This window comes from Heloderma suspectum, chromosome 7 (genome assembly GCF_057233095.1).
Source record: "Heloderma suspectum isolate Gila_16-S chromosome 7, 16-S_ref, whole genome shotgun sequence".
Classification (NCBI taxonomy): domain Eukaryota; kingdom Metazoa; phylum Chordata; class Lepidosauria; order Squamata; family Helodermatidae; genus Heloderma; species Heloderma suspectum.
Genome location: NC_139464.1, coordinates 55,504,274 through 55,521,091, shown reverse-complemented (window position 1 = coordinate 55,521,091; position 16,818 = coordinate 55,504,274). Strand labels below are relative to the sequence as shown.

Here is a 16,818-nt window from a genome sequence, read left to right as displayed (position 1 = left end):
CAGGATAAAAGCTCCGTGTGAAGGAGCCCTGTATTTGTGGATTTGGAAGGACAACAATGAAACTGTATATAGTTTGTTAGTGATTGGAAAAAACCTTAAATGAAATAACATTAGTTGTGAACACCTTGGGTTTTATCCTGAAAGGCTGATGATTTTATAAGAGGACCATCAGTGAAATTACATATGTTAATATCCTTTAGTTTGTGCTTGTTTTCTAAACTTTTGACTTATGTTATATAATACTGAAAGATTAATTGGGGTTTCTGATGGGGAGAGTGGAAATCAAGGAAAATATTGTACCTCTTAAATGTAGAGCTTTCTCATGTGACCAAAGGGTAGTTAGGATGCTATTTTTTAAAACAATCTATATAATCAAAAACCTGTCATTTTTTTTTTCATTTCTCTTATGATTGTGAATTTTGTCCTTCTCCAGATATGTTTTGATATTCTATTAAGAAATAACACTGTGGACATTTTCTTTTCATAATATTTTGTTTAGAAAAACAACAACCCTTTTCTTCCTGCATATGTAAAAAGATCACTAATGTAACCCATGTTTAACTGTTGCTATATATAATGGGCTGGATCCACACTATGTTACTCCTGACTAACTTGTCCCATTGATATCAGTGGGGTTGACTAACTTGCTCTGAATCCAGCCCAATTTTCTGAAGGTATGCTGATATTGTTTTGGATGGCAGAACCTATATAACACACACCAAGATTTTGGAGTTTGCCAGTACTGTTTAATATAAAAACATACATACATTGAAATTTGAAAATACTGTAGTTTGGACAATTAAGAGGTATCCAAACTTGTCCTTAATGTGACATGTGGAAAGATACACAATTAAATTTAAAGATAATGATCCCAGAAATGTACAGCCTTCTTTTGATATGCTCGCTACTAACTAAAGCCAGTTAAAGAGATGTATATAGAGGATTTGCTTTCAGATTTTTAAAAGAGACAACTTCTAAATATGCTTTTCTAGTTCTGGCCAGTTGATGTTCCCTTGTTCCCAAATGTAATTCTAGATATTGCTAAACAGATAACTTGCATATCCCTCTGCATTGTAGTTAAAATATTGTTAAAACCCAAATGTAGTTGAAGGAGTAGATGACTATGCATTGTTGTATTTAAGTAGTATGTTTGTTGTATTAAGAGCAATGAATTAATGTAGTAGGCTAACTCCTGCTTAATTTGCACTTGCCTGTTGTTTCACTGTCACATTCCATTAAGTGCTTTCTTGCAGATCCTGAAAAGAATGGGAATTGTTTGGGGATATTGCTTGGTGGAGTATGACCAACAGAAGTGGTCAGGTAAACAAAGAGACAAATTGCTCCTCTAGAAATCAGCTGTTGTAATCCAGAAATAGCAGCATCGAGGGATAAAAGAATAATGTATTTTGTGCTATATAATGTTTTCTTAATCCTGCATAGAATTTTCTGGGAAGACTTAAACATATTTAGAAAAGAAAATGTGCATATATTAAGAGGGTATGTTAACCAAAAATATTAACAAAAGCAACATTTTAATATTGCTTATGCTATATGTAAGGTATTTCAGTACCTACACTTAGGCTTTAAACATGTAGCAGGTAGTATTTAGATTGATGGGTTTTGATTAAGGCTTTAGTTGATCATTTTTCCCAATAATTATATTTTATATATATATATGTGTGTGACAGTTTCATCTCCTTTTCCTCCAAGTACTTTCTTTGTGTTGATGTAAAGAGCACCATTTATATAATTTCTAATTATGAATAGCTTGACAAATATTTACTCCAAATGTCATGCACAGTGGAATATTGAAATCTATTGCGCTCAGCTAATTGAGAGATACCACAGAAATATACCACATGCTGGCAATGAAGTAGAAACAAAGTAAATTCAGCAATTTTGTCTTGAAATGATCTGTAAGGTCTTTTACATATATAATGATATCCACTCTGCAGTTAAGTCTCCAGTATTTGGCTTTAATAGTTAGCAACAATTTTAACAGGCAACAGGTATTTATAGAAGAAACACATCTGCGCATCTATTTGTAATTTCCAAGTTGTATTACAGATCGTTCATAGATACATCGGAAAGAGGATGGCTGGATTTCCCAGTACTGCACAGGATTACTGAACAGGCTCACGCCTGAATAAGCAGCCTTTTTGGTGTTGTATCCAGGAGGACAAAAATCATTGGGGCCAACAGCAGCAATTTTGTTGTTGTGAAGGTAGACAACCTGAAAGTTACAAACATTATAGAAGTGAAACAATCAAGAAATTATGTGGAAGTAAACTAACAAGGAACATTTATAGTTATTTGAACTTATTTAGTACATGGATTTCCAAATGTCTCAGCCAAAAACACGTTCGAAGGTTCACCCTTCTTACAGCAACCAGAGTTGTTAATACTTCTTTCCACAGGGTAAAAGACAACTAATGTTGAATAAATGTTGCATAAATGGAGGCCATAAAGGGGACATTTACACAACATAACTTTTAGGAAAAACCCGAGCCACAATTTTTATGCAAAATGGTGACCCGTCGAGGAGACAGATGGTCTCTGGGTGCTTGCGGACCACACAGCACTTGGTAGACGGGCCAGTAAACATGTGGCGGCTTGGCAAGCAGGGTCCAGGAGGCCAAGTGAGGGGAGAGTCCACCTCTCAGGCTCCTGCAACACCCCTACCATGGAGCTGCTGGATTGGAGGAATAGCCTATAGAGATTACCTTTCCAACATAAAATAAAATATCTTTGAATACACATATCACAAGATCAGTAGCTAAGCACCATGTGTTAAAGATCATAAATACAAATGGTTTTGTTTTGCCCTCTTGTAATTAAAAATATTTTATATTTTATCTATTATGTATTTATTACATTTATATCTGCTCTTATTCCAGGATGGAAGTCAAGGCAGTATACATAGGGTTCCTAGGTGTTCTCCCACCCAGCTATTGAGCAGACCCAGCTCTACTTAGCTTCAGGAAGGTTGTTGTTTCACTGTCTTCAGACTATTACTTTCCATCCCCAATGTACCATTATCTAATATAATAAAAAGAGCAATTCTTCAATATGATAGGCTGCAGCTATGCATTATCTATTAATTATTGAATAGGGAAAACTCAGTTTACTGCTGTATTGTATTTCCCACAATCTTTGTTAGGATTAGGCACAATTACCAGTATACATTGTCTGAGAGTTAAACAACAGTTCAAATTATTGTTTATCTGAGCCTAAATATAAATATAAATAAAGTATATTTATGGTATACTTTACCTGAATGTATTTGTGTTCTCCCAGCCCAGCAGGTACTTTGGAAAGTTCATTGCTGTTTAAATGGAGTTCTCTCAAATGTGGCACGTTGGCTAAAGAGCCATTATCTAAACTAACAATGTTATTGTCACTGAGTCCAAGCCTACAAGGAGAAAAACATTGTGCAAGTGATAGTGAAATAACTGTTCCCACAGATAATTGTTTATTCTTCTATTTTCATTTTTAGTACTGTGTAATTTAGTCTGATTTTTCATGCTCTACAGCCATCCCACAAGATGCTAGACTGAAAAACATATATTATAAGCACAGTTCATTCCATTGCAGTCCTTCCACATGGCTAGATTTAGTCCTGTATTCGACCTACATAGCCTTGCTATGAAACTAATTTCATGTAATATATTATCGCTACCTATATGGCTAATATGTCAAGTTGGTGACTGAGTAGTGTACAGATATGCTAAGTAGAGATGGACAGACTCACCAACGTCTGGGGCATGGGGGACCTTGACAAGCCACCACCACCCCTCTTGCGGCCCGGACCCACTCAGCGAGCCTCCCTGCTCACCCTGCCCCTGCCCACCGAGCTGTGTGAGCTGCCCCTCCTCTGCGCGCCCAGGACTCTAGCAGTCATTTATGCGCAAAAGGGCTTGACTGCTGGAGTCTTCAATGCATGCCCCAAACGTTCTAGCCATCTCTACCTTGTGAGGAGGAGATGGCTGGAGTGCTTGGGGCACTAAGGCCCATCCTGCCCCCACCAGCTGTTAAGGGATTCCTTTACAGCCAGTGGAGTCAGGATGAGTCCTCAGCACCAGGCATGTCCCAAGTGAGGAGGAGATAGGAAGACACGTGCAGCAATGACAACTCTGGACTGCTCCCAGCCACTCGCCAAGCTCTGAGGGGCTTGGTGGTGTATTGGCCCCAAGAGTGTAGCCAAGTCATTTGTAGTGTTAGAGGGGCATAGAGATCCATAATGCTTGCTTAAGTTCATTATTGGTGCAATTTTCATGCTAGTAAGCCTCTGAGCATGTGCAGATGAGTCAAAAGGCTGATAACAGCCTTCTTGGTGCATTCCTTGCTAATGAGGAGAGTCTTTATCTCTGATGTGCCTGGGAAGTAAAATCTGTTTACAGGTGGCTGTGCCTGAGAACCAAACACTCCTGTCTCCTAGCCTATTCTGGGAATGAATGCTAGGGGTGCTTGCTAGTGTTCTGCTGCCTCATTGCTGACATGTAGAGTATACAATCCATTGCACCCAATAGCTCATGGTTCAGAGAAGCTGTCTGATCCAACCATTGGGTACACCTGTGTGCTGTAAGTTACCCAATAAAGTACTCCTTATAAGCAAACCTTTGAGTCTGATTTATCACTATCTTGGCACCTCTAACCTAAGAGTTCAATGCCGACAGCTGGGGCGACACAGGTGGCCAGGTCCATCAGCACCCCACAGCTCGGTGAGCGGGGTCTGGGGAGCTGAGTGCAGGGGAGCCCACTGGCCTCATGGACCAACTCGTGACATCCCAAACTGTAAGTAGAGATGTCAGAGAAATCCACAAGGGATTCAAATGAGTTCAGATGTCTGTGAATCCAACCTGCAGGTTCTGCAGTGGACCAGCTTTTTCCAAGATATGCAGATTCCATGGATTGGTGGTGGTGGTGGTGGTGGTGATTTCCACTAATTCACAATTGTGCTAAATCACATTAACTAATGTGGATTAGTGCATTTGAACAAGTACACATTAGTGCTAATGCGAATTAGCGCAAGTAGAATGAAATTCTGGTTAAAAAAAATCCAGATTCCGTAAATGAGTGGATGGTGGAATGAAAGACACCTAACAATCCATGGAACACATTTGGAATGGACTGAAGAAAATCCATACATCCCTAATTGTAAGAATCTAAACATGTCTGCTTTACTAATACTAGTACCTCCCAATTAAGCTGAATGATTTAAAATAAAAAACAAGGGCCCAATCAACAGCTTTGCTGAATGGCATAACCCAGCCATAGCAGAAATCCAGGCACTATCAGAATCTGCCTGCCATGCTCTTTTTCGGGATGCTTTGTGATCAGGGTGAGTGGCTTCAGGAGCTTATGGCAAGAAACTACAAGCTGTGGGTTCCTCTGACTGGCAGGCATTGATTGTTCTAGCCAGTCAGAATACATCTCAACCAGTAGCCAAGGCTGCCAGGGCTTAATCATTTCTTGTTTATGTGGGATATCTATTCTGCTTCCATGCTGCTATAAGTGGCACCCAAAATGGTGATCAAGCAAGAACAATAAAAACTGTCACAATGAACAGATTAAAAATCAATTCTAAAAATAAAACTCAGGGATACTATATATATTTTTTTTTTAAAAAAACCTAACACATAGCCCCAAAAGGTAACCTGAAAAATTTAAATATAAAAAGGAAGTGCCTCGCTAAAGATCAAATATGTCAGCATGTACACTTTTAAGATTGTTCCAGTAACATCCTAAAAGACATTTGGGGGGTGGGGAGGGGGGGGGGTTCTATCACAAATGTTTTGTATTATGCTAGATCAGTGAGTTAAGCACAAAGGAATGAAACAAAATAGGGAGGTGCTATTTGAACTTTGCATATCTCAATTTGCACATTTTTTCAAGGCTGATTCCAAGAATTAAGGATAGAACTATCCAAATTTCAAAAGATCCATTGCCACTTCATTCTTAACATCTTAAACATTGTCCCGGACAAAGTAGCTTCCTGTTAGGCACTAATATACATTTTTATCATGTGTCCTCATTTTCTTGGCTGCATTATACAGCTCAAGATTTGTCTCAGAAATTGAAAGAAAAAGCAGCTATTTGAAAGAAAGAAAGAAAGAAAGAAAGAAAGAAAAGAATATTGGGGAAAAAAGAAAGAATAAAGTTTTTTAACTGCTTCATTCGTAAATGTATCATTTGCCATCATCCTACAATAGTGGTTCATCTTGATTTTGGCAGCATATGGCTGTTACAATTTGAATGATGTTATGTTTTTTTAGTACCAGATTGTATTTAAAATTAGACTTTAGTACCAGATAAGATTTTAATATATTTGTACATTTTGCCACAGCTAGAGGGACCTGTTCAACCAGAGTATCAATATACAGAAAGTGGGGAGGTGCTTTGTGTAGATAAGCATAGAATAATTTACCTATTTGTGGAGATGGAGAGAACCCAGCAAGAGAAATGAAGCTTGTGAGAACTGATTCTTTACTGCCTTGTTTTTGTGCAGGCATTTCTCTACAGGTCCAGTGCATATATACCCCAGTCTCAGCACAGACCTTGACTGAGCAAATGTAGAGAAATCTAAATGCATACTTACAATTATTTATTCATTCAGTGGAATTTTAGTCCACTCTGGAAGGGGCTATTAAATATAACAAAGGAGAAACACTTCAAAGCCAAAACTAGCTAATGTGGTTAGAGAAATTTCTGCTTTCTTCAGCAAGTTTAGTATTGCTACTCTTCAATACTATTACTTTTCTTGCCAAAGTGTTAGGCATGATCCATCTCCAAACAGCCTGAAACATGTTACAGAATGAGCTATGCCTGCCTACTAAGGAAGTTGTAGGCTACCAATTTTATTTAATACTAGGAACTTGTACTAAAACCATAATTACTTGGCCAAATTGGCGAGTCCACTTAGACTATCTGCATCAACTTTGTTGATTTTGTTGCCATCAAGGTGAAGTTCTGTCAGAGATGTGGGAAGACCTGCAATAAAAGATGTCCCAAACAAATTTTTCATCACATATGACAAGTCAGCACTGTTGATCCTCCTAATTATTGATTGCACTCATTGGTAAAATTCCCGAGGTTAGTTGTGTCTTGGCTTACCAAACTGCACAACCAACAACTGTTACCTTGACTGTTTAGCTCATTGGCACATATACTCTGCATTTTGCAGAAGTCATCTTTGCTCTTTTAGCCACTCAGCAGCAGCAGTCCGCTGTAGTATTGGCCCTGAGCCAGCCTGCAAAATGCTTATGAGTACAAAGTACCTTTTAGTTCCCCTCCTGATTCTTGACACAGCACAGTTATGTGAGAAGAACATTCAGATGAAACCCAATGGCTTTTCCCATTGAAAACATAGTGGGAAAGTACACTGGGAAGGATTATATTAAGGGATATAATCTTATACCCACTTACCTGGGAGAAAGCCCTATTGACCTCAATGGGACTTATTTCTGAGTAGACATGTATAGGATTGCACTGTGTACTTTTATTTTTAGTTTTGAGATGGCTCCTGCATGCCTGTGCAACAGTTAAGATACAATTTGTGTCAATATATACAAAGCTTTCTTATATTGAGTCAGCTCATTGGTCAATCTAAGCAAGTATTGTTTATTACAGCTGGTAGCAGCTCTCCAAGGTTTCATAAGAACATAAGAAGGACATGAAGGCAACAGGACCCTCCTACTGTTGTTCCCCAGCAACAGGTATTCAAAGACATGCTCTTTGATTATGGAGGTAGTACATTTGTCTGAGGTCTTAATTCCAGCCCTGCTTCCTGTGATGCTTTTAGCTGGAAATGCTGGGAAATGAACTTAGAACCTTCTGTATGTCCTCTGTTATTGAACTCTGGTTCATGAGCTGTATGTCTTACAGGGATAAAAATAATAATAATGATGTACAATTCTGAAAGGGAGACTTGAAAACCAAATTACAAAAAAAGTAGTTTCATTTTTTAAAAAATTTCTCTCCTGTGACGGATGTGGAATGAAATATCTGTGTTCTTAATTACTAGCAAAAGATTTGTCATTATTATAGGTAGGGTGTATGTAGGCTGAGGGCATGTATATTGCAAGAACCCATGGGAGAAACACAGAGCGCACTTCTTGTTGGACACACACCACCTGTGAGATCCTAGTCCCCCCTATTTCATGGGTGAGAAAGCACGTTTTGCCTTCTCTATAACACTGTCCTCAAGGGAAGTTCTCTCCCCATAGAAGTGAATGGAAGCCTTATACTTTCACTTATATGGGAAATGGGTAAAGGTGTGCACTTGGGTTCAGTATGAAAAAGTAGGGCTAAATTTGATCCCTGCCCCAGTTACCCTAGTCATCAAGCCTGCTCCTGTCTGTACAGACAGCCACTTCCTGGTTTCTCTTTCTTCTTAGAATGTGACAGAATTCATGTTGGCAGTGGCACCTGATTTTTATACAGACTTCTCACTAGTAGGTGATTTATAAAAGAAAGTTAAGGGTCGGTTCAACATTAATTCTATACCTCTACGTATCCAGCTCTTGCAATCTGTAGAATTCTATTGGTCAGTTGTGCATTTATTTTTGTGTACAAACATCCTTAAATCTTAACAAGGAGAATGTAAGTAGGTATAAGAAAGGCTGACAATGCAGAAAGATGTCATTAATCTTGTAGGTTTAAATAAAAGGCAAGCATAAATATCCATTATATTACTATTCACGGCTTCCTTGTAGGAAAGTCTAGTTCCTTACTTGTTAATAGTAAATGTACATTTGATACTTCATACATATTTGCCATTTAAACCTGAGTGCCTTTTGTCCCTACATTCTAAAAATAAAGCAAGAATTCTACATATGATCTATTTCTGCACTCAGTAATCTGGTTATTATTTAAAACTTACTAGATTTATACGAATGATATTGTATAATATATTAGATATTGTATAATATTATATATATTTAAGAAAGTTCATCACAATACTTTAGCAGTGATATTTCACATAGTCTCCTAAATAGTCCTCACCTTTAGGAATACTAGTTATATTCGTATCTGAAATACGGATGTAGGAGAGTCTCTTCATCCCCTGAAAGGCTCCATTTTCTATACCTGAACTTTTTAATGGGTTGGTGCCTAGTTCTAAAAACAAGCAAAGAAAATGTGCATGAGTTGTACATTCAGTAATACTGACAATTGTAAAACAACAGAATAGCATTTCTTTCTACTTAATTCTCCCCAAATTGTGATCAGTTACAGATGTCACGAGCACCTGACTTAGTCCGGGAGGCTGGCAAAATCCCTCACACCCATCCCCCCAGTGCTAGCTCACCGAACTCCAGGTAGGGATGGCGGAGAATTTCTCCACGAATCTTTGGGAGGCCGAGCGCCGAGGCATTCGGCCCCCCAAAAGTGTTGGGGAAATTCTCCGCTGGCCCCCCGCCCCCCCCCCGGATGGGACTTACCTTCAGTGAATGTCCCTCTCGGCGGCAGGTCCCGGGGGCGGTTCGGTGGCGTTTTTTCGGGGGCGGGGGCAGCGGCCGGTCTCCCGACTGGCCGCCGCCATTACAAAATAAAAAAGTAAAAACAAAAACAAAAAACACACACCCGTGATAGGCTACGTGACGATTTATGTAGCCTATCACGGCTAGATTTCCAAAGTCAGCCGTGATAGGCTACGTAAATCGTCACATAGCCTATCACGGGTGACTTTGGGGGGGGGAAAAAGCACATATGCAAATGGCGGCGGCCCATGGGCGCCGCCATTTGCGTTCCTTATTTTGGCACGTCTAGTCTACGTAAAGATTTACGTGGACTACTGCGAAAATAAGGGCAACGCAAATAGAGTTCCCTTATTTTCACTGTAGTCTACGTAAAGATTTACGTAGTGCCAAAATAAGGACTAGACGTGCCAAAATAAGGAACAAAAATGGTGGCGCCCATGGGCTGCCGCCATTTGCATACGCCCTTTTTTTCCCCCCAAAGTCACCCGTGATAGACTACGTGACAATTAACGTAGCCTATCACAGCTGACTTTGGAAATCTAGCCATGATAGGCTACGTGAATCATTACGTAGCCTATCACGGGTTTTTTTTGTGTTTTTTTTTACTTTTTCTTTCGTGGCCAGGGAGACGGGGCGCTTCTCCCCGGCCTGAATTTCGGCCGGGCGAGGCGGGGCACCTCCCCCCCGGCCTGAATTTCGGCCGGGTGAGGCAGGATGCCTCCTCCCCTCGCCTGAACTTCGGGGGGAGAAGCAAAGCGCCTCCCCCCCACCGCGAAGCAAGCTTCGAGGACAGGTAAGGGACTTTCGCCCATCCCTAACTCCAGGGCACTGATGGACCTGGCTGATGAGTGCCCTGGAGCTCAGCAAGCAGCCTGGAACAGTTTGGACTTGGCTGTCAAGGAGGCAGGAGAAAAAGGAGGCAGTGCCCCATCCATTAGCTATTTCCTGCTCACAAGGAAGAGATGGCTAGCGGCTAGTGTGCCCCACACCTCCTCCTGGTGCTGCCCGGTCAGCTGTCCTTCACAGCCGACCAGGCAGAAGGAAGAGGAGGCAGCACCCCATTGCAGGCACCCTCCCAGATGCTTCCCACACTCACCTGGGTCCCATCCAGCAAGGACCAGCCATTTTGCTGCCTTGTTTTTTAAAGGGAGCTAAAAGAAACTGCACAAATTTAAACGTGTGCATTTTTTAAGCTCTCTTTTTTCATTAAAAAAAAAGAAGCGACAAAATGGTGGGTACTTGCTGGACAGGCCTGGGGTGAGTGCGGGTGATTCCCTGAGTTCATGGAGGCTCAAGCACCGGTCTGGGGGGGACGAATGGGGGTGGCACTTCAGCGAGCACCTGGAGAACCCAGGCGGGGGTGGGTTCACACATCCCTATGTTCAGTTGACAATGACTACGCTACACTTTGCTCAGATTTTCAGCCTTATGTTAAAAACAATCATCAGAGCAATTAGTGTTGTGGTATCTTTGTAACTATTCTTTATTATGAAGCATGCAATGTTCAGTCTGTAGAAGTCCACTGGATTTTTCTTTTACTTTATTCCCTTTTTTTGTGAAATGCTCATTCCGTTAAAACTATGATTTTTAGAAATATGTTTTTAACAGCATACTTGGGAAGTGAAGTGGACTTCATATTCACTTACTGCAACTCTTCTTCCATTTTTTTCTTACTGCTCCTTCCCCACATTATAGTGCTCAAGTGTTACCAGGAACAACAACAAAAGCTGCGGGGAGATTATCTGACAGACAGTTGCAAAGCAATGTAGGTGCTCATCAGTTTCACTATATCAGTACTTCAGCACTTTACAGACCTCTGCATGAACCACAATAGACCCAATTACACCCCCTTGTCTTCTTGTCACACTGAACCACTCATAGTTGCATCATCTCTTAATGGTGTTAATAGCAACAGTTGAATTAAGATGCTCTTCTACACTCTGGATTCCAATGACATTTTAAATGTTACCATCTTTCATCTAATAATCTTTTATCATAAATTTGATTTTAAACAGTGATACATACCTACTACAATCACATTAATCAGTCCACTGAAGACAGCTTTCCTTAGTTTGTTGATTTCATTTTCATGCGCCCTTAGCTCCTGCAAGCTTTTGGGCATGTTTTCTGGAAGTTCTTTCAAGTTGTTTTTGGAAAGGTAAAGTCTCTCCAGTTTCTTGAGTGGGGCAAAAGCTCCAGGGCTGATTTTGTTGATTTTGTTGTTAACAAGAATCAATGCCTATAAAGCAGGAAACGGTAAAGTAGAATATTTAATTAATGTTTAATTAATTAACACAAGGGCATACTATCAGAGGGATCTAAGCTTTCACCAGAAGGCTAATTCCCTATGGCCTGGTTCGTATGGCCTATGGTCCACCACAAGTTGCCTATGCCAGTTTTTGCAGCAAAAATTTCATTTTTGGGCCAAACTAAGTATAGTTTGGCCCATAAATGGCTAATCAGTGGCTGATTTTTTAAAAAGCAAATAACTAATGCAGGAGGGGGACGGTTAGCTGGACTGGGACCAGGGCATGTGGGAAGGGGGGCTTTAATATTTTACCCCTCCGCAGTCTCGGTCAAAATTGCCCTCCCCACCCCTGCTATTTGCAATGGATGGGAAGCTCCCATTAGTGCCACAATATACTGAGAACTGGTATATTTACCATATCAGCTGTAAAATAGGAAAGGGGTGTATTGAGGACCACCATTGTGATGAGGGCTAAGCCCCAGATTGTGCCCCATTAACTTGTCCTATAGAACTCAATGAGAGCTACTGAAAACTAAGCTTCTTCACATGAAGCAAAAAAACAAACAAACAACCAACATCCTTACCAGGGCTTTCTGCTTTTGGGTTCTTTGCAGGATTATGATGGGCTCCTTTACATGGTGGACACCTGGTTTGAATCGAGGAAAGTCCTTCCTTGGCAAGTTCTATATATTTCTCTGTGTTTCAATTTACAGCCACTAGATGGTGCTGTCATAATAGCACATTATAATGCTACACTGGCATGTCACACAGCCAATAGATTGGAATAATGCTTCTTTTCTCATTATCTCCAATCTTTTTGAAAGCAGAATAAATGGGGGAAAGTGTGGGAGACGTCCTGGAGGCTGATGATGTGATGCAAAAGACCCACTAACTTCTGTGAGTGACCAATCACGAACATGCAATAAATCACTCATGTAGACAAGCTTTAAGTCACCAAGTCTGTGCATAGCCTGCCCTGTATATACCCATGGTTTATTATGTTTCTTGGTGTGGAACCTGCATGTGAAGAAACCCTAATGGCTGGGTGATAATAGCACATTCAGGACTAATCACATTTTTTGAAATTCATGAAACAAAGCACTGTGGCTCTTTAGATTTGATTTACGATTCAGTACATACCATCAGTATTATCACAACTATTCTGCTTGCACTAAATCAGAATTATTACTTAGTCTGTCAGTGCTAGGGGTGTTGGAGAAATCCACAATGGATTCAAATGAGTTAAGAGTTCTATGAATCCAGCCTGATGATTCCGCAGTAGTCATGTGGATTCCTTGGACTTGTGGACAGTTAAAAAAACCCAAAAACTTGTGGACAGTTAAAAAAAAAAAATACGCATTTGCACAAGTGCACATTTTCAAACAGGGACAAAATTCTCATACTTCCATAAAAAAAAAATCTGAGTCCATCAATGAGCAGACGACGGAACAAAAGATGCCTAACTAGTCATGAAAAACACATGGAACTGATTTAACAAAATCCTTACATCCTTAGTCTGTGCCCCTCCAAAAATGCAAAGAAATTCACATTCTCCCACAAAATCCATTTAGAACAAAGAAAAACCCATCCAAGACCTCAGAGGAAGTGGTACCTGCCTAACCTTCATGGTCCTAGTGTCAAAAAGTGCTTCTGAACATCTTTCCCTCATTACTGACCAGCTACAGGTTACATAATCTTCTCATACCCTCATACCCTGCACAGTAATTTAAATGCATGATTACTTTGGATGGGGGTTGGACTCAATGGTCCTATAGGCCCCTTCCAACCCTACTATTCTATGATTCTATTAGGGATGTCAGAGAATTCCGCTACGGATCTTGGTGAGGCCGAATGCCAGTGCATTTGGCCCCCCGAAATCCATCGCGGAAGGAAGCCCCCGCTCCCCCAACCCACGAAAGGCGCGCAGGGCGAAGTCCCCGCTGCCCCCAACCCACAAAAGGCGCGCAAAACGGAGCACTTACTTGCTCCCGTCCGCGCTGCTTTGCGAATGGCGGCTGTCCTGCGGCCACCATTCGCTTCTTCTTCATAGCCGTGATAGGCTACGTAAATACTTAGGTAGCCTATCACGGCTAACGCAGGGCCACCATTTGTGTCCCTGCGGAGGCTGTGATAGGCTATGTAAGTATTTATGTAGCCTTTCACAGCAGGGGGAAAAAAACCCAGCATACGCAAATGGCTGCGGCTACCGCCATTTGCGTACGCTGGGTTTTTTTTCCCCCCTGCCGTGATAGGCTATGTAAATATTTACGTAGCCTACGGCAGGGGGAAAAAAACCCAGCGTATGCAAATGGCGGTGGCTACCGCCATTTGCGTACGCTGGGTTTTTTTCCCCCTGCCGTGATAGGCTATGTAAATATTTACGTAGCCTATCACGGCTAAATACAGGGACGCAAATGGCGGCGGCTATGACAGCCACCATTTGTGTCCCTGCAGGGCTGCCCAGCGGCCAGATGTCCGGCTGTGGGCGGCTGGAGCCGGCTGACAGCTCCGCAGCTTGGCCACGGAGCGGAGCCGGCCGGGCAGGATTCCGGGGGGGAGGACCAGATCTCCCCCCCCGTCGAGGATTCCGGGAGAGGAACAGAGCGCCTCCCCCCACAGCGGAAACAGAACGGAACGGAAGGTAAGTGTTCCGTCCATCTCTAGATTCTATGAGTCTGTTTTTGTTTTTAAAATTTCCTTGGGAGGGACTAATTAGGGTCTGGAGTACAGCACACCTTTCTCCATTTGGCACAGTCCAAATGAAAATCTCATACTCGTTTACACACATACACAAATACTATTTGCTGAGGAAGAAAAGCTACTATCATTTTCTATTCATGCATCCTACGGTCCTAATCCTGACTGGGCTCCTCTCACAGCTATTCAAAAACACACAGCAGACGTGTTAAATGTGATAACACATTTAATATAACATGTAGTTTGGTCCTTAGTATGGCTTCCATACAAGCCTGTAGTCCAAGAACAGGACGTTTCCCCTCCAAAGAAGATCCCACTTCTGATCCTCCTATTCTCTTTCTAGCAGCGCTTTCTATCTCAACCAGTGGTGTAGTGGTGGCAGTTCACGCTGGGGCTTGCCCCGGCACTTGTTTGAAGCCAGCTCCCAGCTGGGTCGCAGTCTGCTAGGGGAGGATGAGGGAACAGAGGGAGTGCGGGCGGCTGCCTCTTGGCTACTGGCCAGACAAAGGGAGCGAGCGAGCAAGAGAGGGAGCCTGAGGGAGCTCTGCAGCCTCCTCACGCCCCCCTTCTCCTCCTCAGCTCTTGGCTTCTCCGCCCGTCCCTGCTCTGTGCCTGTGCGCCCGGCGCTGCCCTCATCTCCTGCAACATTGGCCACTCATTCAGGGCTGCTGCTGCTGCTGGCCATAGCAGCAGCAGGAGAGTGGGGGTGGGGGGATGCTGCCACCATTATTTACTTATGGGCCAGGGCAGGTGGCTGGTCTGTGCCAGTTTTTAGGATTTATCACACAATCCAATGCATGTTTACTCAGAAGTCAGTCCCACTATGTTCAATGGCCAACTGAGCTTTCTCCCAGGTAAGTGTGCGTAGTACTGCAGCCTTAGCTGCCTCCCCAGGATCTCTGTAAATTTAATTCAAAATGAAGACCCATTGGATCGCACTGTTAATTCTGGAACATTAATTTCTACAGTAAGCAGAATTGCCAAATGCAACCTGCTCTGCCAGCTGCACTTTTGGTACAAGGTTGGCATGTATCTGGGCAGACAAACCCTGGTGGAGGGGAGGGGGACAGGGGAAAAAAATCAGTTGGGGGGAGAGGAGAAAGAAGGGGTGTGTGTGTGTGTGTGTGTGTTTGGTTCAATCCAGCCGGGTGTTTGGACGATTCTGTTGCGGGATGGGAGAGATATAATGAAGGAGCTTAGGGAAGGCTAATGGGTAATGTTGGGGTGCCAAGGGAGTGTGCCAGGGGGCTGTTTAAATGAGAAGGGATCTGTCCATGAGGACTGAGTTGAGAGGGTGAAGCTTCCATAGAGTTTCATATTTTGAAAACCTAAAATGTTTGTGTTTGAGTGAGTGAGTGAGCGAGCGAGTGAGTGAAAAAGATTAACACCACTGCATTTTTTTTTCAGACATCCAACTGAAATACCCCTGCCTGCCTCCCTCTCAGCTGCACTGTTTTTGGATCCCAGTTGAAGGCTGTATATCTTACAAGGTTGTACAATCTTAGAAGCGGGAGTGGCTGTGAGGGAACATGGCTGTGACTGTCACAAAGCAACCCTGAACTTGAATTTGCCACTATACTACTGATCTCAAACTCTATTTTCTCCACAATTCTCTGCCTAAACTTTCACTGTTTGTTCCCGGCCAGGGCTACGTTTGTACCAAGGGCTCAGTACCAGGGCTGAACCCTCAGAGCACTTTCTCTTCTGTCTATCCACAAAGTGTCCATTTCACATGTCCCCACAACCACTTCTTTCCAACTACAGAAGGCAGCTGAGTTTTTCCTAAAATAAACACCCCTGAGGAAGTTCAGGAGCAAGCTGCCTGACAGGAATTGGCCATTCTGTTCTCCCTTAGTGGTAGAGGGAGGGATGCTGCTGGCAGTAGCCATTTATCTTGGAAGAGGGAAAGCAGCTCTGCTGACATGGGGAAAGCTAGTGGGAGAACAGCAAGCAGGGCCAGCCCTACTATTTTCGGTAGAGTGAGGTGGCCAGCACCTGAGGCAGCAGATTTGGGGTGCCATGAAAGGGCAGAAAACTATTAGTTATTTACATTGTTATGGTTGCTTTTTTACTGCCAGGGATGGGGAGATTGTGCATGTGGAATTTTCTGCCTCATATGCCAAAATAACTTGACAGCATTTGAGTACTATGCACCTTGATTTGTGTGTGTGTGTGTGTGTGTGTGTGTGTGAGAGAGAGAGAGAGAGAGAGAGAGAGAGAGAGAGAGAGAGAGAGAGAGAGAGCGGGGTGTGTGTGTATGGCTTTGCTTCTCTGCAAAATGTATTTGGTTGCTTCTGTTCCTGGCAGCAAGTGCTTAAAGGGAGTTCGTATTATGGTGTGCTGTTTCTCTCACACACAACCTTCCATCCTGCAGTTGGATAGATAACTAACCAA

At 42.3% G+C, this 16,818-nt stretch overlaps 1 protein-coding gene across 4 annotated transcripts in view; it reads right to left on the bottom strand.

The window, feature by feature from the left end:
• Positions 1-414: 414 nt before the first annotated feature.
• The window catches only part of DCN (decorin), a 96,341-nt gene continuing 79,937 nt past the window's right edge, over positions 415-16,818 (bottom strand). For all 4 annotated transcript variants that reach the window (XM_084810295.1, XM_084810296.1, XM_084810294.1 and 1 more), the window contains 5 exons: positions 11,505-11,718; positions 9,004-9,117; positions 6,897-6,990; positions 3,274-3,412; positions 415-2,233 (listed from right to left, as the gene is read on the bottom strand). In XM_084810295.1, the coding sequence (XP_084666421.1) occupies positions 2,039-2,233; positions 3,274-3,412; positions 6,897-6,990; positions 9,004-9,117; positions 11,505-11,718 (756 nt within the window). In that variant the 3' untranslated portion in view covers positions 415-2,038. The remainder of the gene's footprint in view (positions 2,234-3,273; positions 3,413-6,896; positions 6,991-9,003; positions 9,118-11,504; positions 11,719-16,818) is intronic.